A 21,370-nucleotide genomic window follows, 5' to 3' on the forward strand; every position below is an offset into this window, starting at 1 on the left:
CCCCCACAGAGCTTCCCAACACATTGAAACTACAGGCCCCAAAGCAGCAGCGCACAGCCCAGATCCACCCACCAACATGCTCTTGCCCACATTATTAAATGTAATAAGAGGCATGATGGCATATTATTAAATTTGAGTCTTGACTCTGCTAGTACCAGCCTGTGTGACCCTGGGCAAGTCACTTAACCTCAGCTTCCTCATCTGTACAATGGAAGTAATAACAGCACCCCCACTGTGCAAGGTGGTTGTGAGGTGTGAGCTACTAGAGGCAAATGCTTAGAAGAGCACCTGGCAGAGAGACAACACGCTATTTCACTTAGCAGTGGGATGGCTGACGTGTGTAATGCATAACTGGTTCGATGAAATGGACAGACACGAAGGGTTTTCTTTCATCCAACTGGCCTGTGTCACTGCCCCTTTCTTATCTCCACACCTGCAGCCCAATAACCGATCTGACTCTCAGACTCGGTCCAGTCCAGTTAAAGCTGCAGTTGCAAGAGGTCTCCCCTGACCTCTTTTAGACCTTTGCTGCTCCTCTGTGGTAGGGTGAGGAGAAGGAAAAAAGCAAAGTGGCTCTTCACTGGCATGACGTGGATGGGGTGGGGGCAGGTGCTCTTGCTCTAGTTCATACTGGGTGGTTTGGGTGGGTTTTTTGATGCTGGGGTCCCCAGTAAACAGCAGGCATAATTTTGGGGGGGGGTGATGAGAGCTTTGTCCTGGACCTTCAGAGAGGAAGGGGGCTTCTGTCTCCACCAGAGGCTCACAGCCCATCTGCTTCTCGAATTAGCCACCTGTGCCCCCCACAACTCCAGCCTCCCTTCCCTTCCCTGCACCAGCACTCGGGGCCCCTCCAGCCACGGGGTCCTCCATGTGCCTACCTTTCCGGGCCTCAGAACACCAGGAGGTAAGGCAGGACTGCCCTTCCTCCCCAACACCACTGTCCCTTCAAGCCAGCACAGGCCACTTCCCTGGCCTCCCACATCAGAAATTCTCCAGGGCAGAAACAGACGTCATCCTCTCGTTCACAAACACCGCCGGAGTTCCAGAAGACATATCTCAAGCCCTCTCCAGAGTACTCTCCTTACGTTTTTCCTCTGCTCAGTACTGTATCTCCAAAACCGAGCAGAGAATTGGTGCTCAAATCTCTGTTGAAAGAATGAATGAAGAAAGATCCTCGGACGGCCAGCACTCAGGTGGTCTGCAGGCCTTGCACCTCCAGCCTCCAGCCAAGAGGCTGAGGCCAGTCCACTTGTTGGGGGCACACCTATCTCTTTGAGTGACTTAGTAAGCCCTGGACAGGGGGCAGGGGGTGGATATCTGGGCCCGGCAGGTGGCATCTCATCAGACACTCCCATGTCCTTGGTTTTGCCTCACAGTTCTCAGGCCATGGGATGGCCCTATGAGCATCCTTTTCCCCACCACGTCCAGATGTCCAGTCGCTCTTGACAGATCAGGAGCTCTGACAAGCCTGAGCCCACCCACCACAGGGCACCAGCCAGCCAGAGCTGAAGCAAGCGCCCCTTTAATCCTGCTACCTGCTTCCTTCATGAATGTCACCTGCTGAGCCCTGCAGGCATGGGCATGTGGGCTCTGCTTTCATCTTTGATGGGAGAAGGTGGGGACTCTCAGGAGGGGAGTTGGGGCTCAAAGGGAGTCAGCAACAGTGACAACTCACCTGTGGGCCCCTAGACCCCAGGAGTGGCTTCAGTGAAAGAAGATGTGGACGCAAAGAGCCACAGGGGAGGAGGTTGGGGAGACTGGAGGAGAAGAGTTGGGAGAGGGAGGGACATGGCCTTTTCTGAATGCCCTTGACATTAAGTATTAGCCCAGATGCCCCACCCCACGGGAAGAGGTCCACATGGCAGCCCCTTCTTCCCTGGCCCTCACTACTCCCCTGGGCCAGCTTCCCTGCTGGAAGATCCTTCCACTCACTGACCTCCCCCTAGGCCCAGGTGAGCAGCTCAACCTTGGCAGCTTAAGGGCGCAGAAGGACGAGCTGCTGAGATGGAGCCTGGAGGTTGAGGTCACATCCTCTGACTGCAGCTGAAGACCACAGTCCCGTGGACTGGTCTCCCCAGTGCCAGTGTCACCCCTACAATACATCTGCCATCAGAAGAGTCTTCCTGCCACACACACCTGTAGGCAGTCCTATGGTCGGCAGTGAGCTCTCACCGTGTACCAGGCCCCATGCCCTGCCCTGTATCAGTGCAAACTCAAGAGTCCTCATAACAACTCTGTGAGCTGAGGACTGTGGTCACCCCATAATGACTTGCCTGCCCTTCAGCACGCCTCACTGCCACACTCCAGCACAGAACCTGCAGATCTCCCTCCCCTCACATCCCCCTCCCCGGTAAACCCCAGACTTTGTATGCCACTGAGCCTCTGCTCATGCTGTTCCCCTGCCCGGTATACCCTTCCTGTTCCCCATGTCAGACACTCTCCTCATATCAGGCACTGCCTGCCTATTTAAGATTCCTATTAGTCATCATCCCTTCCAGGAAAGCCTTTTCTGACTCCAACTCAATCAGATATTTCCTCTGCATACTTGTGCGTGTGTGCAGGTGCGCACGCGCGCACACACACACACAGCCTGATGTGCATGGGCTTGTTTCCCCAGGTAGTCTGTGACTAACTTAGGGGCAGCGGCTGTGTGTCCCCACAGTGCCTTGCCCAGGGAAGAATGCTGGTTAGATGCAAATGAATGAATGTGAATAGCTAATTGTACTGGCAATTACGAAGTGGCAGGCACTGGGCTAAGTGCTTTACAGGAATCTCATTTACTGCTCACTGTGCCTTTCTGGGGAAGGTGCTGTTATTAGCAGCCCCTTTTATGGATGAGGAAACAGAGGCTTGGGGACATTAGACACCCATCAAGCATCCAGGCAATCTACCCGCTCTGTGAGGGGCCCTGCCCCCAAACCCCTGAAATTTGCATGGGGACAAAGCTCAGAAGTGCAAGGCCTCCTGGGAGAAGGAAGGCAGTAATCCTGCCCCCTGCAGCACCATCCGGATATCCTGGGCCTTCTCATTGGCTCCTGGATGACCCGACCCAGGAAGAGGAATGATCTGGGGAAGAGGGTATTTGGGCCAGGTTCTGGCCATTGGGACATCGGTTCCCCTTAAAGAATGGGGGTTGGAAGCTGGGGGAGTCTCTTGATTAAGTCCTCCCCAATTCTACTATGTTCCATCCCTAAAGATACCCAACACCTGACCAGTAATCTAACATACCTGCACTAACAAGGAGCTCCCTACCACTCCAACCAGGACAAGGTCTCAGCAAGCTTCCCCCTCCCTTCGCTGAAACCTACCTCGTTGGGGACACCAAGGGGAGTCTATTCTCCCCCAGAGAAACCAACAGGCCCAGATGGAGGGCATCTCCTTGACTCTGTCCGTGCCACCCACACCCTACTTTCCTCGCAGACAGAACCCATAGACAGAACTCCAGCTCCTGCGGCTTCTTCATAATGCCTCCCTTCCCCCTCCCTCCACCTGCCCCTCCAAAGCTCTCCAGACATGGGGTAACTTGCTCTTAACTTTGGAATGTCCTCTGCTTGTGTTTCTTGATCTCCTCACACCCCAGACAAGGCAGAGGGGAAAGGTTTCCAATTTCATTCTGGAGGACCAAAGAGGCAATGATTGGCCCATAGGCCCCCAGGGAAGGGAGGTGGCTTACAGGACCCGGCTCATCTGGTTCCCAGCCAGGACCACACAGTCTCCTCCCAAAATGCCAGGTGCAAACACTCCGCAGACATCTCTCCCCCTCCACCCCACAGGGGAGCAGGAAGGCTAGGGGCACCAGCATCACCTGGACAGGGGAGACTTGACTGCTGCTATGAGGTTAGCATCCTGGGGACTGCAAGGCCTGTGGCTTCTGGAGAAAGAGAATCCGTTCTCAATAATCCAGAGGTTGCTTTGGCTTGGAGCTGCTTCAGAAGGGTGTGTGTCCTGGCTTCTGAGCTAGGTCAGACAAGAGAAAGTCGTGCGTACGCACAGGCATGTGCTCCCGCACATGTGTGGGTGTATGTGTGTGCATGTACCGAGGGGGATACGTTAAAGAGAATCCCAGAGAAGGTAACGCTTATTCTCAAAGAAGGGAGCAGTAACGGCAGAAATCTCAGACAGCAGGTAGTTCCAACCTGGAGACCCACTCATACGATGCCTGGGGGCAGTGAACAGAGGTGAGGACAGACACTGTTTCAAAGGTCCAGGCCTGGGCACTTGAGGTTCCTGAGTAAGAGAGAATCAGGCTGGTGTAGGTCACAGGCTCCTAAATATCCAGCCAATGCCCCCCAAGACTAGCTGGAACCCATCTCCAACAAGGGTCTTTCTCCATCAGAGAAAGCCCTCTACCTCTCCCCCGTAAAGCAGTACCAAGGGCCCGAGAGAGGAAGGCAAATGGGTTCCCAAGCTCCAACTTCAGGTCCCAGGGACAAACTGTGTCCCTACTTCCTGCCACGGGATCTTCTGCATGACTATCTCCCACCCCTAGACGGGGTTCCAGGGGATGAGGCAGGGGCTATGGGTCTCCAGGACCCTGCCCAGGGCCCGCTGTGGCGCTGCAGGCAGAGGGAACTTGGGTTACATTCATTCATTCAACACGGACACCTACCAGGTGTCAAGCACTGTGCTAGCCCTGGACCCTCACGTTGCTTGCAATCCAGTGGGGGAGGTGGTGGGAGAGACAGACAATAAGAGAGTATGAAACACAGCCGGCCGAGTGGCAATTAGTGCTCTGGAGAAAAATAAAGTAGGGAAGGAAAAGAGAGAATGAGGTTGAGGTTAAATAGGCAGTCAGCAGAGACTCACCGAAAAGGTGATACTTGAAGAAAGCCCCTAAGGTGGTAAGCGATGGGTCTTGCACATATTAAGGGGAAATGCCTTCCTGGTAGAAGGAGCAGCAAGTGCAAAGGCCCTGAGGTGGGAGTGTGCCTGGCAGGGTTAAGGAATGGCAAGGAGACAAGTGTGGCTGGAATGAGCAAAGAGGCAAGGGGTGAGAAATACGGTCAGAGAGGCACAGGGGCCAGATCGTGTAGGGTTTCATGGGCCACCGTGGGGGATGGACCCACGTCTAGGGGTACCTGCATTTATGCAATTTAAGGGGCCATCCTTTTTAAAAAAATCAAAATGACAAATAAAACCTTGACTCAGGGACTTGGAAGGTGCCCGGGGCAAGTGAGGGGCCTGGACAGTACACCCATCTCCGGTCGGAGGGAGAATTTTGGCTTTTGCCCAGAGTGAGAGGGAGCCATAGGAGGGTTCTGAGCAGAGGAATGACCTGACCCAATTAAATCTGTCTGGCTGCAAAGTGGAAGATGAACTGGGCACAGAGGGTGGACAGGAGAGAAACTAGAATAGCAATGTGCAATGTGGAGCGGGTAATTGTGGCCGAGGGGTGGGCAGGGGGCAGATTCCTAACGTAGAACGAACCAGATGTGCTCATGGGGAGGATGAGAGGTATGAGAGAAGGCAGGCAGGATGTGGGCCCTGAGGGTTTAGGCCTAAGCCCGTTAGCCCTAACTGAAGTGGAGAAGGAGTGATCTTAGTGACCGGACCTCATACCGCTCCCACTTCACAGATGGAGAGCGCAATACTCAGAGAGGTGGGGTAGCCTGCCCAAGGTCACACAGCCAGCAAATGGCAGAGCCTCGATTCGAAGCCAGGTTTTACCAACTCCAAAGTGGATACCCAACACACTAGGGGAGCAAGGTTTGAGGGACCCTAGTAGCATGTCGGGTAGGAGATGCAGTTCCTGCACGTGAGGCCTGTTCCAGTGACCACAGGGTCCCCTGGGACCACGTCACACCTACCCCCAAAAAAACCTACAAAGAAAGTTCTCGGCACCCTGCGCCATGCTTCTCCCTGATTCCTTCCGAAACCTCTTCCTGCCCCACCGGCTGGGCGAGCTCAGCTGCAGTCTTGGGGAAATGTTTTTGGCATCTCTCAAGTTTTCTTAATTTACTGACAAGGTAATGACTGCCTTGATCCATTATACACATTTTCTAAAGGAGTTTCCGCATTAGGATGCAAAGCAGGCTTCTCCGGCTTAGAGAAAACCTGAGATTCCCGGGATTCCATCTTCCAATAGATTTAGCCCCAAATACAGTGCATTGCCTTTAAACCGATAGGCACTGAGGGTCCCAGATGCAGCCACTCAACAGGCTTGAGTCAAAGGAGCCCCCGCTGTCACGGTCCATATGGTTCGGACCGATATTTGTATTATCATCACTGTAGGGACTGGAAGGGCCTCAGCCCATCATTTGGGATGTTCAAGTGGACTGCAATTTACTTAGATCGGCACGCTCTTTGAGCGCGGGGGGGGAGGGGGAGATCCACATCAGGGGAGCCCTGACTTGTGCATCTTTTACCCCGTTGAGGCTTTGTTCTTTTCAAACTGCACCCCTTCAACGCCAGGAATGGAACCCTGCGGGCCACGCCGAACAGCCCTTGTCCCCTCCCGTCCTTCCCCAACCCTCTGCTCCTGGCAAAACCTGCCAGCAGGAGCAGATATTTGAGCTGTGTGTTCAGCTCGCCGGAGCGAAGGCTCAGGTTACTGCTCCTCAGGGCTGCTCTAGCCTACGGACCCCATTCCCACCCCATCCTCCCATCCCCGAGGGACAGTTAGGATCCAGGGCCCACATGGTCATCTGAGATGGAGTGAGGAGGACCTGTGTGGGCTCAGGGGGTTCACAGAAATTACCCCTTTAGAGTCTTCATATCAGTGGGGCCTAGAAGGAACGTCCTCAAAGCCCCCTAGGGCCGTGCACACTGGGCATGCCTCTAGCAGTCCTCAAGCACCTGTTATCTCCCTGACCCCTAGCGCCCACTTCCTTTCCTTGCCAGTAGTTTAGAGTCTGGATAGAGCCTGTAAACGTGCCACAGGAAGAACGGGACACACAGTGGTCACTGCAGCTGGAACTTCCAGGCCACCAGAACGTGCCTGATTTCTCCCACATACACTGGGGCTCGCTTTACTGCTAAGGGGGAGAAGGGAGCTCAGAAATTCAGCATTAAAAAAACGTGAGGCCCAGAGACACAATGGGGAAAAGGGAGAGGTATTGGAAACCAACATCATGTCCACGGAAATATAACAAAGCCCTCACCCTTTCTTGTATGAAGAGCCCTCTTGTCCAGGGGGTCGGTGAAACCTGTGCACTTGACCTTACAAGATGTCTGCTGAGACCTGGTCACCGCGGGTAATTCGATCCCAAGACCAAAATCAGGTTGTAGCCAACTTTGGACTTGAACCCAGCCTAACCCAGGGACTTAAGGGGCTCTTTGGCAGGACTGTGCCAGCTGTTTGCATGTGTGACGGTGGTGGCCACCAGAGCCGGGCCAGAAAATGGCACAGAGAATGGTAAGCAGCTGCCCGACACCCTCCTTTCCTGTAGGAGTGGCCAGAGGCAGAGATCTACGGGGCTCCCATTCCTAGGGCAGAACTGGAGGGGCCCCGGGGATCATCCAGCCCAACCCTCTCCCTTCACAGCAGGGGGACTGAGGCCTGGAGAGGGGACGGTCACCTCAGTGCTGATTTCTCCTCTCGTCGGGAAGCCACCTCCCAACAGACGGTCAGGGCTGAAAGGGGGGTCCCTCCAAGGTCGTCCAACACCCACACTTGGCTGATGAGGACAGCAGAGATCCCGGAATTCCCCGAGGAACAGGATGGGCAGCCTTTCAAATGGCTCTCGATCCTCGGAAATGCCAAGAAACCTCATCCTCCAAGGGCAGCGGTTTCCAAACTTTTGTATTTTTAGCAGCAGAAGCCATCCTCCAAACCAACCTTAGGCAAAACCTCAAGCTGCAAACAGATCGGGGGGCTGCTCTCCCACGTGCAGCCTGGGCCTGGCCCCGGGACGCCCCCTCCAGCACCCAAGGCTCCTTCCGCAGGGCCCTCCGTGGAGATCAAGTCTGCAACCCCAGGCTCGCGGGGGCCTTGTAGCCCTGAAGCTGAAGCAGCCAGATAGGGTGGGCTCTTACTTAAGACCCCTGGAGGGTGTGGCTGGCCTCTGAGACCTGGACAACTTCGTTCTCCACCAGGGCCTGGCCCCCGTCCCCATTGAGCTGTCTCATGCGCAGGTTAATGGAGCCATAGGTCTTCCTGGAGCCCCTGCCGGGGACGAAGGTGGGCCGGCGGTACAGCTCCCCCTTGCACAGCGAGACCATCAGCAGGACTGACAAAAGCATGCCACCCACGGTGAGCAGCCCCAGGCCCGCGATGATGCACTTGTCCAGGTGGGAGCCCAGGCGGGCATAGTACATCTCTAGTCGTTCCATCTCCCGTGCTGTCACTGTGTCAGGGTTGACGCGGGCCTCCCGTGGGATGGCGTATGCTGTCACCACCAGGAGGATCCCACTCACCAGAAAAACCAGAGCAGAAACAAAGCCATAATCCACCGGGCGGCTCACGGGCTCTAGGCCTGGCCCCTCTTCTGAACGCAGGGATAAATCGTCCCGCTGGGATCGGGGCCGTGAGGGGACACCCCCCGGGGGGCTGGGGGATCTGCCCAGTCTGGTGTCCCCCGGGTTCTGGAAACGGGTCTCGTGCTCCTCCGAGGAAAAGCAGACATTCTCCACACCCTCCCTGGGCGGAGCCGCCGGGCCCAGAGGAGCGGGTCTCCTTGGGATCTGGGGGCCATTGCGCAGCGTCTTCAGTTCCAGACCGGGGGGAGATGCCATTGGGAAGGAGGGCCCCCGCTCATCCCTTGGCCCCTTGGCAGCTAGAAGAGAAAAGAGAAAGTCAGTCAAATTGACCAAGCCTCCGCCAGGAGCCTGCTGGCACCGGACATCACGCTCGGCTGGGAGCGATGCGAGGGCGGCCGGGCACGGTTCCCACCTGGGCGAGCCTGCCAGATGGGGGTGGGAACGGGGACTCAGACAACGACAGAGTGGGGCCGTCCAAGCCAGGCCAGGACCCTGCTTCACCACCGGCTGGCGCGTGCCTTGGCGCAATTTACTTATCCTCTCTGGCCTCAGTTTCCCTGTCTATTAAGTGACAATAACACTACTCTTCCCTACTTAATGGGACTGACGTCGGGGACCGAGATCATCCGTATAAAGGACTCGGAACGATCGATGCTCAGTAAGTTATCATTCAGACAGCGGATACCAGGTTCAAATGCCAGCTTCACCGCTCGAACCCGGACAAGTGATGTGACCCCTCCCAGACTCAATGTTCTCATCTGTTAAATGGGAGTAAGTGAAACACTGCCCTCCTAGGGTTGATGCGGGGATTTCATAAAACGATGTCAGGCCCCAGCCAGTTCAATTAATGGACACTGTCGTTATGAAATGATGGTGACTGCGGGCATGGGGAGGGGCAGAGATGATGACGATGGTGTGCGGACGAAAAGGAGAAAGTCAGGGAAGTTTCTGGGAGGAGGTGGCATTTGAGCTGGACCTCAGAGGATGAATGGGAAACCCCGCAGCTGTGGGGGAGTGGGGTGAAGGCATTCTAGAGAGGGGTGCCTCAGAGGTCAGCTGGGACCAGCTCTCAAAGGACTCTGGAGGCCAGGCCAGGGAGTCAGGGAGGCAAGGTGTGGGCGCAGAGAGTGCTGACCCCTGCCTAGGTTTCGGGACGCTCTCTTGGGCTCCTTCCTGCGTGGAAGACAGGATGGGAAGGAGGAGAGCGGAGGTCAGGAGTCCAGGGAGGAATCTGTTGTGGTCAGGGGTGGCAGGGATGGTGGCTGAGAGGGCGAAGAGGAAGGAGCCCATTTGAGGGCCGTGACTGAGGTCAAAGCCGAATGCCTTTATGGAAGTAGAAGTTGGGGGGGGGCTGGATGGGGACCATGGAAGGGGAGCTGAGGGCGAGGGGAGAAGGGGGCAGTGTCTGCTCACGGAGGACACACCCAAGTACGCGGACACACACCCACACGCACAGACGGCACACGTGCGTTCCCGTCAGAGAACGCCAGCTTCAGCCAACGGACCATATTTGGCTCGTAGAAGTTTTGCTTTTTTGTTGTTGCTGGTCTGTTCATTTGTTTTTGAAGTAGTTGCCAATATATAAAAAGCAAAAGATTTTACATTTTAAACTTTGGATTCCTGGCTTCTCTTACAAAATGGAAGAATCTGGCCAATGCAGGCCCTCATTCCCTCACAAGCACCCTCAGCTGGAGTGGAGATGCTCCCCCCCCCAGGTAGAGCCAATGCCCCCCCCCTGTCCGAGCCCCCTCCTCAGGCCCCTGCCCCGCCTGACATCTAGACTCCTGCCCCCACAGCAGAACTTCTCTGTCCCCTGTACACGCCGACATCCTGGGGACACATATACCCAGGGCCCCAGGCCCACAGACCCAAGTGCCCACGCTGTCCAGAGACCCCCAGGTACAGAGTGGTTCACATGCCCTGGTATGTCTACACACACATATACACATGATTCTAGATGTTTCTCTGCATTCCCAAACCTGAGTGTATTCTCCCGTGCCCTGTGGTTCTGCATGTGTGTGTGTGAGAGAGAGAGAGAGAGAATATGAGCGAATGAAGTGCCAATGAATGGAACGAATGAATGAAACTCATAGAGCCTCAGTGCAAGAAGGCACGTTTTTCAATCTTTCTGATCTTCCTTCCAACGTGGACTTTGCCGCAGATACCTCCTCTTAGCACACACAGGGCCTTTCATGTGAGTACAAAGCCTGTTTCCACTTACAACCCGTTCCTACCACCACGTCCCTCTTGCCCGAGTTCCAATTTAATAAACGTTTACTGAGCACCCGCCCGCCCTATAGCAGGCACTTCCCTGGGGAGTCTCTCCTTGACAGGCCCCATGAGCCCCGTGGCACGATCCCCTGGCATGCATGTGGGGGCCAGAAGGTGAACAGTTTCCCTAAGAATTGTTATCACCGACAAACCCGCGGACCCGCATTCTCCTGCACCCCTGGCATCATCCCACCCTCCCTCCCTGGTTCTTCCAGCCCCCACTGGTGGACTCTACTTTGTCCCGCTGTTTAGGGCCACAGTGAGCTGCCCGAGGGCAGGGATGTGTCTGAATCCCATCCGGGTCCAGCCCCCTGGCTTGGAACACAGCCAGCCCTCAGGAATGGCTTGGCAACTGGCCCAGGCAGACGATCCCTCCCCCAACCCCGGGGTAGCGGGGGTACCTACTCAGAGCCAGGCTCTGCCCAGGCTGTTCCCAACTTTCCAGTAAACAGAGAGGAGAGGTGTGGTGTGCTGGCTGGCTTTTTTACTCTTGGCACCAAAAGCATTTTCTTGAGTGCCACCGCAAACAGGAAGGGGCGGTGACCACTCCTGCCCAGTGGGTGTCCAGAGTGCCCACCCCCCCCTCCAACCAGATCTTCAGTACCCTCCACAGAACTCAGCTCCTGGAGTGGCCCCAGAACTCCCCTCCCGGACCAGCGTGTTGATGCCTCCACGTTCCAAGGAAACTCAGGGCACCCAAATTCTTGGAGCAGAGCTTTCTTTCACCTAGCAGGAACCCAAAACTTTTTGTTAGGATGCCAGAGTTAGGAAAAGGGCAGAGAAAAAAGAGGCTCCCAGTCTCCCTGAGTTGTGATGTCTCCCACACAGATTCAGAGATCTCCACCATTCCCCACCAGTTACACAAGGGCATGCCCAGTCAATTACCGCCCCCCCAAACACACAAGCGGAAACAAACTGACAAAGATGCTGTGTCCACTGCTCACCACACCACCACCGCCCCCCACCCCGCGCCCCTCTAACCTTACCAGTAACACTCCGATCACTCCAATTTCATCTGCAGTCCAACAGGCCCTGAAAGACACACCTCAGATCCACATTCACACCCCCAGGGACCTTTTCTACAGGCAGCACCCACAGACATGGGAAGCCACGCAGTGTGACCCACAGATCCGCAGACCACACTGGGACTCACACCCCGGGAAGAGGCAGAGCTGATTACGCACACACAGTTAACTACCCCCCCAGACGGCACCCACCGAGACCCCCCCCCGGGGACCAGCACCCCACCCCCCCGCGTGCACTAACACGCGGGGAGACAGACGCACAGTGCCCGTGGGTGAAGCTTCCCAAAACCCAATCGATACACACGCACGAGTTGTACACAAAGCCTCGGGGCGCGCACATACGCACACGCAGGTCCACGCTGTTATACCCAAAGTTCCACGCAGAAAAGCCCCGCACCCCGGCTGCCCGCCGCACCGCGCGCCCGCCTGCTCGCAGCTCACACCCCCTGCTCCTGCCCTTGACCACAAACGCGGCGGGGCCGGGCCAGGCCGGACCCGGCCGGGCGGCGCCGGTAGCACGGCGGCCAGGCGGCCGAGGGAGGCCCGGCTCTTCGCGGACCGGCGTGCGCCCGGGGCCCCTCTCCGCGTGTCCTTCGGCCGGGCCGCGAGGTCAGGCTAGCTCTGTCTCGCCGGCCCTCGGCGCCTGGGGCCCTCGGCCTCCTGCCGGCTCCCGCCGTTCCCGGTCCGCGGGCGTACCTGCGCCGGGCCTCCCTCCCTGGCTCCGCGCGCGGGAGACGCGGGCACCGGCGGCCCGCGGGCCGGGGCAGGGGCACGTCCTCCCCGGGCGCCCGCCCGCCTCCCCGCACCGGCGCCCGTCCGCCGGTGTCTCCGCTGCGGCGCAGCCCGGGCGCGCGCGGGCCCGGCCGCCACCGCCTCGCCCTCCCCGGCTCCCGCCCCCTCCCCGGCCCGGCCCGGCCCGGAGCCGCCGCCGGGGCGCACGTACCTGCTCGCGCCGCGCGGGGCTCTACGGCGGCGGCCGCCGGGGGCTCCGGGGAGGGAGGGGCAGGGGCGGGGGCCGGGGAGCTCCGAGCGCCGCCGATCGAGCTCCGCCCGCAGCCGGCGAGGGCGCCCGGAGAGTTAGCGCGGGGAGGGACGGGGAGGCGGGCAGCAGGCTGGGTGTCGGGCCGGCGGGGGATCGGGCTGCAGCTCCTCCCCGTCCCCGGAGGGCTTATATGTTTCGCTCGCTCCCGGGCTCGGGGAATTGAAGCGCTGAGCCCGCGGGGTCGGGTGCAGGGGCGGGGCGCGGGGGTGGGTGCTGAGGGAGACCCCTCCCCCGCCGCCTGCCTCCTCCTCAACCTCCGTCTGGGGCGCCCCTGCCTCGCGCAGCCGCTTGGCCCCCTCCGCCCCCACCCCTTCCAACACGCACAGCCCTCAGGTGGGACCCGGGTTCTCTCCCAGGTCCTTAGGTCGGGACGGTCTTCCCAGGCGCGTGCGGCTCCGTGGCTCAAGGGCGCCACCTGAAGGCTAAAAGGAAGCTCCTGACGAACCCCCTTCCTTTCCTTGCTCTTTGTGGGACAGTGGGGCGCACAGCCCAAGGTGGGTGTTCTCTTGGGGAATTGCCAATGGCTACACGCACCGTCGCCTTCTAGGGCCCAGCTGCAATGCCTTCTCCCCTGGGAAGCCTACCTCGGGCCCCTTCCCCTGGGCTGGCCCTTTGCCTGCATTATTGCTCTGATCTCTCAAAGTTATTTTCTCTGCGTGCCAGCCTCCCTCATCGGACTGGCCGCTCCTGGAGGACAGGGCCCCTGTCTGATCCCCTCGAGACAGCGCAGTGTGAGTGGATGGAAGGTGGGTAGGTGCTCACTGTCTCTTTCCTTTACAGGGCCCAGATGAAGGTGGAATCAAGGGAGGAGCCCAGAGCACAAAAGTGGAGGTGACGCCCCGTCTCTGGAGGCCCAGGACAAGCCCTGAGGGAAGTTCGGTCCGAAGATCATGGGGTTTCCACGCAGACTCCGTCGTCTCGCCTCTCTGAGCCTCAGTGCTCACCTGTGAGTGGGATCGTGAAAATGCCGACTCTGGGGCCTTTCAGAAGATCAGCCGGGTTCCTCCATCGGAAAGGACGGGCATGCCCTGTCCTGGTTCCTAACCACCTCCTGGGACAGCCTGACATGTCCTGCTCCGAAGGCCTGTGCAGGATGGCAGAGGCCACCCTGGAAATTGGGTGCCTGCGCCTTGGAGGCTGGAGTGGTGGAGACCCGCGCGGGACCTCGGGCATGGGGAGGCGTCAGTCTCTCCCTGCCTTGGGAGGCCTGGCCTCTGGTTCAGGACTTCGAGGGGAAGCTAGCTGTGGTGCCCGACTCCCGCGTGCCTCGCAGCACTGCCACTCACAGCTGTGTGGTCTTGTGCAAAGGGCGCGGGGCCCAGCTTCTCATCTGTGGATGAGATGTGGATATAGGAAGGGCTCTGGTGACTGGGTGAGACCTCCCTGCGAAGCTCTCCCAGGTCCCTCCTGCAGTCATGTGCAGACCTGCCTCACAGCCTTTGCTTTTGCTGTTCCTTCTGCCCGGGCCACTCTTCTGCTGATATCCCCAGAGCCCACTCCCCCGCTTCCTTCAAGTCCCTGGTCAGATGCCGCCTTCTCAGAGACACCTTCCCAGACCGCCCATTTATTTATTTATTTATTTATTTATTTATTTATTTATTTATTTATTTATTTGACAGAGAGAGAGACAGCGAGCGAGAGAGGGAACACAAGCAGGAGGAGTGGGAGAGGAAGAAGCAGGCTCATAGCGGAGAAGCCTGATGTGGGGCTGGATCCCAGAACGCTGGGCAGACCATCCTTTTAAAACTAGCACTGCCCCAGCAGCCTTTACTCCTTAACTCTGAATTTTTCTCCATAGCATTTACCAACTCCTGCCATGAGCTTCTTTCTTTGTTCTTGTCACCCCCACTAAAAAGTAAGTCCCAAGGGCCAGAAGCTTTGCCTGTTTCCCTCCCTGCATATCCCCAGAGACTAGAAAAGGGGCCAACCCATCGAAAACTCTTGATAAATGAAGAATGAAGCAAATGAGCCAATATTTACTGAGCCCGTGTCATATATTGGTTAACTAGGTAAACTTCAGCCCTACCCTCAAGAAGCTTATATTCTAGTGGGAGGAAAGGGCGAGAAAACGTAACACTGCTTCCATAGTGTGTGCCTTAAAGCAAAGTCCGCAGTGCTGCACCGAGCCTGCGGCAGGGCGTGTAGGCCAAGGAGTCCGCCTAACCTGCAGAGCGGTGGGAGCCACTGATGCGTGTGACTAAAGGGTTAACAAAACCTCTTCCACTTTTGCATGAGAATTTGACCTTTGGCTAACTATCTAGCTCTGTTTCCTTGGAAACAGATAAACATATGTCCACTATGTTACCAGGCAACATTGCTATGTAAAAATGACCCCTGAGAAAGAGACGGGAATGATCCATGTGGTAATTGATTAGAAGTGGAGCGATCAGGGGTGCCTGGGTGGCTCAGGTTAAGTGGGTAAAGCTCGGACTTCGGCTCAGGTCAAGATCTCAGGGTCCTGGGATCTAGCCCTCCACTGGGCTCCCTGCTCAGCAAGGAGTCTGCTTGTCTCTCTCCCTTCCCTTCTGTTCCTCCCCCTGCTTGTGCTCTCTCTGTCTCTCTCTCAAATAAATAAAATCTTAAAAAAAAAAAAAAAGGAGATATCAGTATGAACTCATGTTTTGCTTAATTTAGACGCAGAAGATCATGTACAGAGATATTTACCGATATGCATATGCACACAGGTTAGTATACACATGTACATTTCCTTTCTCTGCCAGCTCAGAGAGCCCAGACAATGATCTGCACAGCCGCGAGCGCACATGGCGCCCGAACTTGGTTTCTAATACCACCCACCAACCAAGGAACCAGGGAGAAACGGCTGATTCTGGGACTGGAGCAGGACAGATACAAGATGAACACGGAGCGCCTTAGGGTGCCAGGAAGGAAGGAAGTCCTTCAACACACACATACACAACGATGGGGGTGTGTCAAAGGGCGTCGGGAACACCTGAAAGAGCTTTCAACAGCTGGACAATTTTGATCAAATAAAGTAATATTGGATTGTAACCTAAAGTATGACAAATGAAAAGGAGGGGGAGAAAACATAAATCTCCCATGCAGAATTCCAAATATATAGATACTCCAGCTCCAAGGAGGGGGAACATAACTCCCCAGTTCTTAAGTGTGGGCTGAGTATAGTAACTTTCAGGGAGCACAGCATGAAGAGGGTATAACTTTACAGGAGAGATACGTGACAAACCTGACTACCTCAACCACACGATCAAGGTCAACATCAGCAGTCAGATTATGTTGAGAGCATGTACCCTTGATATGATATCATGAGAATGGCACCTTACTTCGGTGGTCTTCCTCCCAAAACCCGCAACCCCAGTCTAATTACGAGATAAACATCAAACAAATCCCAATTGAGGGACATTATACAAAATGCCTGATCAGTTCTCAAGACTGTCAAGGTCATCAAAAACAGGGCAAGTCTGAGAAACTGTCACAGCCAAGAGGAGCCTAAAGGGACGTGACAACTAAATGTAGCACGGTATCCCCAGTGGGATCCTGGCCAGAAGAAGAACATTAGGTCAATACTAAGGAACTCTGAGTAAGTATGGACTTTACCTAATAATAACGTATCCATTTTGGTTTATTAATTGTAACAAATGTCCTATACTAACGTAAGATTTAATAATAAAGGAAACTGGGTGCCAGGTCTAGAGGAACATTTTGTACTACCTTCCCAATTTTTCTATAAATCTAAAATTGTTCTAAAAATAATTTTTTAAAAAACAAGGATGGAGAGATTGGTAATCTACATCTGGACTGGAAGGAAAAGTACCTGGTGGAAAATCATACTTTGGGCTTCCCGAGCACGGTGACTCAGGTAACCGGGCAGGTCCAAAGACGCGTGTTCCCGTGGGGCATGACGCTCTTAAGCTGGGCTGGCTCCTGCACCCACTGACGGGGTCTCATCACCTTGCGCCCATGCTTTCCTCTGCTGGCGGGCAGGAGGGACCCCCACTGAGAGAAGTGCTTGGTGTCAGCATTCGCTGAGTGCCATGCGAGCAAGCTAAGGTTCCTGTCCTAGATCCTTCGGAGTAGGTCAATGCCAACTGTGGCTTCCGGTCATCTGTTGAGTGTGAGCGTGTAGTTGGACCTGAGGAGACCCCTCGTGCACACTGCAGTGGGTGGGTGATAAGCAGGGGAGGGATGTGATCAGACTTGCTTTTTCCAAACATTCTCTCTTTGGCTGCTCCTAGGTGCAAGGGGACAAGAGAAAAAACAGAGACCATTTGGGAGGTTACTGTGGTCATGTTGGCACACCACAAGTCTTCAATCAATTTCCTGCTTATGCATCTATCTAGTGATGTCTGAGTCTGTGTGTGTGTGAGAGAGAGAGAGAGACAGAGAGAGAGAGACCACACGTTCTTCTAGAACATGAGAGCGTCGCTTAATCCAGAATTTTTCAAACAGTAATGATGCATAACATGATTTGAGGTGTTATAGATAAATGAGCTTTGGTTATAGATTGTAGCATAACACACCACCCCAAAACTTAACAGTCTAAAAGAAAATCACCGTTTATTTGCTCAGTTTGCAGTTTGGGCTGGGCTCGACGGAACAGCTCGATTCTGCTCTACGTGGCGTCAGCTGGAGTGGTCCATAGTGCTGGGAGTTGGCTGGAAAAGCTCAGACATGGCCATGTGTCTGGGACCAAGTTCTCACTGTCAGGTGTCAGCTGAATTTTTCCGTTTTCTTCCACACGGTCTCTAGGTAATTAGCTTGGGCTTCCTCACACAGTGATGGGCTCAAGGTGGTCAGAGTTTGTATATGCCACTCAACTTTCCCCAGGGTACAAAAGAAGGAGTTGTGAGAGCTTCTTAAAGCCAGGGGTTGAGGGGCGCCTGGGGGGCTGTATTGGTTAAGCGTCCGGCTTTTGATTTTGGCTCAGGTCATGATCTCAGGGCTGTGAGATGGAGCCCTGTGCTGGGCTCCGTACTCATCACAGGGTCTGCTTGGGATTCTTTCTCTCCCCCTCCCTCTAGCCCTCCCCCTGCTTGCTCTTTCTCTCTCTCTCTCTCAAATAAATAAATAAAATCTTAAACAAAAAAAAGCTGGGGGTTGAAACAGGTATAGTGTCACTTCTGCTGCATTCTGTTGCTTTACTGGCGATCACAGTTCAGCCCAGATTCAAGGGGAGGGGTCTGCGTAAGGGTGTCAATAACAAGAGGCATATGTCACTGGGGACGGTAACAGTCTCCCACCCTCTAGGGTATATCTGTATCTGTACCTGTACACACACACCTATATGTATATATGTATTCATTTTAATGGCTAGGTATTTATTTTAATGTAGTTTAGAAAAATATGTAACTAGTCCATGAAGCCAGAGATATTGTGGTAATATTGCTTAGAGTGAAAGAGAAAAAAATATGAGTCTCTATAAAATTGGGGCAACATAATCTGCTGGTTTCCTCTAATATCTACTCTCCCTTTCTCCCACTGGGATGGAACTCTTGATCAGTACCTGGCACAGTGCCCTTGGAATAAGGATTCCATTTCCCAGCCTCCCTTGCAGTGAGGTGTGACCAAATGGACAGTAAGCCATTAGACTGTCAGAGGTGTGGTGTGTGGGCAAAATGTATTGAGTGTTCTTAAAGGAAGGGGGTATGCTGTCCTTCTCTTCTTTTGTTGTTCCTGCTGCCAGGATGCAAACCTGATGGCTGGAGCTTGTGCAGCCATCTTGGATCATGAGGCGGAAGCATGTTAAGATGGAGGAGCAATAAAATTGAAGGAATCTGGATCCCAGATGACTGTGGAACAACCAGCTCGGGATAGTTTCCCATACTTTTTTTTTTTTTTAAGATTTTATTTATTTGACAGAGAGAGAGACAGCCAGTGAGAGAGGGAACACAATCATGGGGAGTGGGAGAGGAAGAAGCAGGCTCCCAGCAGAGGAGCCTGATGCGGGGCTCGATCCCAGAACACCGGGATCACGCCCTGAGCCAAAGGCAGACACTTAACGACTGAGCCACCCAGGCGCCCCAGTTTCCCATACTTTTGTGACAGAAATTAACTCCTATCTTATATAAGCCACTGTTATTTGGGATTTCCTGTCACTTAGAGGAACTATTTCTATCTAATATCGTTAGTTTAAAGGCAAATATAAGTAAATCAAAGTAGAGGTGGTAGGCAAAAAGTGAGAAAGAGATACATGAGTGGCTGAAGTTTGAAAAATACAGATCCCGTCCGACCCTCTGTGTTCCAAGTAAGAAAACTCTGGAAACAGTGTGTCCAGGAGGGTGATATGAAAGAATAACGCAGGTAAGATTGAGGTTTTGCTATGTGAAGGGGGAGAGAGAAAGGCAAAGTGTTCCCGGAAGAGGTAACAACACTGGAACAGATATGATGTAATAGTAACAAATTACTTGAGTGTTTATTTGACAAACACTATATAACCCTCCCCATATGCCAGACACTGTTCTAAGTGCTTTATAAATATTAGCCCACTTAATCACCTTAACCACCTTATCACATAGGTGCTATTATCCCCATTTTAAGATGAGGAAACTGAGGCACAGAGAAGTTAATTACTTGCCCACAGTCAGTATACCACAGACCTCAGATTCGAATCCAAACCTCAGGAGCGCCTGGGTGGCTCAGTTGGTCAAGCATCTGACTCTTGGTTTCGGCTCAGGTCATGCGTGATCTCAGGGTCATGACCTTACGGTCCTAAGATCCACCCCTGTGTCAGGTTCGAGGCCCAGTGCAGAATCTGCTTGAGATTCTCTTCTCCCTTCCCCTCTACCCCTCCTGCCCCCCTCCACTGCTCTGGAACGAGCACCCACTCTCTCTCTCTCCTCTCTCTCTAAAATAAATAAATAAATAAATAAATAAATAAATAAATAAATAAATAAATAAAATCTTTAAAAAAAAATCCAAACCTCAACTCAGCACTGATAACCACTAGGCTGCGTCCCATCATAATTTTCAAAGTAGACGTAAAATTTCCGAGTTGTTCACATTAGTCCCATTTTCGCGTTTGGAAAAACTGAGCGCCGAAGAGGAAAGAGATCGTCCTGCGGCCACACTGAGAGTTAGTAGACGTGCACCCAGAACCAAGGGCCTCTGACTTCCAGATTGATTTGGGAACCTCAGATAGACCTCAGATTCCAGCGCTGAGCGGCCACATGCCTACTGTCCCCTTCTTCTGTCTCTCGGCATCCTGCTGAGTTCTGCTGTCTGGGTTTGTTCGCTTGTTTTATATTTCCCCTCAAGTCCCAATCGGGCTCATCGGGTTTTCCCAGAGCTCTGATGCTCTTATGGAGTGGCTCTGATGTCACCATCATGGGACGTGGTTCAGGGATTTGAGCAAATGGATTGGTGGCCAGCCATGCATTCTTCAGGCCCCGGAGGGAGTGTCCACACCCCACCCCCACCGCCCAACATGCGCACACATCTTCGGCCAGCTCAGCCTGCATTTCCTTCCTCTCCATGTCTGTCGTCTGTCTGAAGCTCCCAGCCTTGGAGAGTGAAACACCTGGATGCTGTGATTTCGCCCTCACCCGGAGAGAGAAAGAAGGGGAATCAAGACGCACGCTCCCAGGCTCTGCAAAATCGAGCACCTCCCCCTGGCAGCTAAGGACAGGAGTCTCCTCTCATCCACCTGCCCTTCTTCCCAGGCCAGCCTAGGGTCAATGCACCGGAGGCTCGGGGTTCCCTGCATTTAAAGCACCCCCTGGGAGACGGTGGGCACAGGAAGAAAGGAGGAGGAGGCCTGCTGGAGCATCTCCCGTGTGTGACCTGTTCTCCTGCTGCACTCCACAGGGGTTATCTCCCCTGCACCCATGACAGCTCAGCCACTTGGAGTTCATCCACCAGGGGAGGGACCTGGAGCTCGGATCAGCCAGGCAACGCCCAAGGCCAGCGGGGGTCCAGGACATTCTTCCCACTGTCCCATTCTGCTTCCCTAGAGTCTCCACCGTCTCATCGGGGGCAGGGGCTACACTTCCCTGACCTACGATGCAGGACTGCGTACTGGAAACCTGGCTGTGGGACGGGAGAGCACAAGACAGCTGTGTACCACGGGGCCAGCGTACCGTGTACCGGGCGCTCGTGTGCAGCACGGATGCGCTCAGAAAGAGGTGCACGGGGCAGTCGAGGATAGGACGTGTTGTGGGTTCGCTTCCCCCAGAAGTAGACCTGAGACAAGAATTTGAGGGCAAGTGGCTTTTTTGGGAGGTGGTCCCGGGAAGCACAGCAGAGGAGTGGGAAAGTGAGACCGAGAAGGGAGGGCCTCCCATACACCCGGGTGCATTGATGAGTATGTGACCGCCGTGGGCAACTGGGGCTCGGTCCTGCTGGGTTCCTGAGAGCCGAGGGAAGGGAGGTTTTTACCCGCTGACCCCTGTTTGTCATTGGCGAGGGCTGCTCCCCTGCTTCGGCCTGTCCTCTGCATCGTTCAAGCGTGTTTCCTAAGCAGAGAGTCAGACGTGCTTGGCAGTAGGAGGCCTGGACACGTATGGAGAAGGTGGGTGTGGAGGGGCTATGGATGGGGCTCTCTCAGCCTTCGCTACAGGACACAGGGGTACAGGGCATGTGCTCAGGACCTGCAAGTACCGAGATGCAGGGCAGGGGAGCAGACAAGTGATTGGATTACTGG

At 54.8% G+C, this 21,370-nt stretch overlaps 1 protein-coding gene across 1 annotated transcript; it reads right to left on the reverse strand.

Annotated features, from left to right (window-relative positions):
- Positions 1-7,249: 7,249 nt before the first annotated feature.
- On the reverse strand, positions 7,250-8,935 carry TMEM74B (transmembrane protein 74B). Its single transcript, XM_045807667.2, has one exon. The coding sequence runs from the start codon at positions 8,671-8,673 to the stop codon at positions 7,975-7,977; it is 699 nt and encodes a 232-aa protein (XP_045663623.1). The 5' UTR covers positions 8,674-8,935; the 3' UTR covers positions 7,250-7,974.
- Positions 8,936-21,370: the final 12,435 nt, after the last annotated feature.

Source organism: Ursus americanus, chromosome 22, assembly GCF_024610735.1.
Source record: "Ursus americanus isolate L20-20 chromosome 22, mUrsAme1.1.p, whole genome shotgun sequence".
In the NCBI taxonomy this organism is placed as follows: Eukaryota; Metazoa; Chordata; class Mammalia; order Carnivora; family Ursidae; genus Ursus; species Ursus americanus.

Bases quoted from the DNA above. Each gene is read 5' to 3' on its own strand.
- TMEM74B (XM_045807667.2), bottom strand. From the start codon at position 8,673: ATGGCATCTCCCCCCGGTCTGGAACTGAAGACGCTGCGCAATGGCCCC.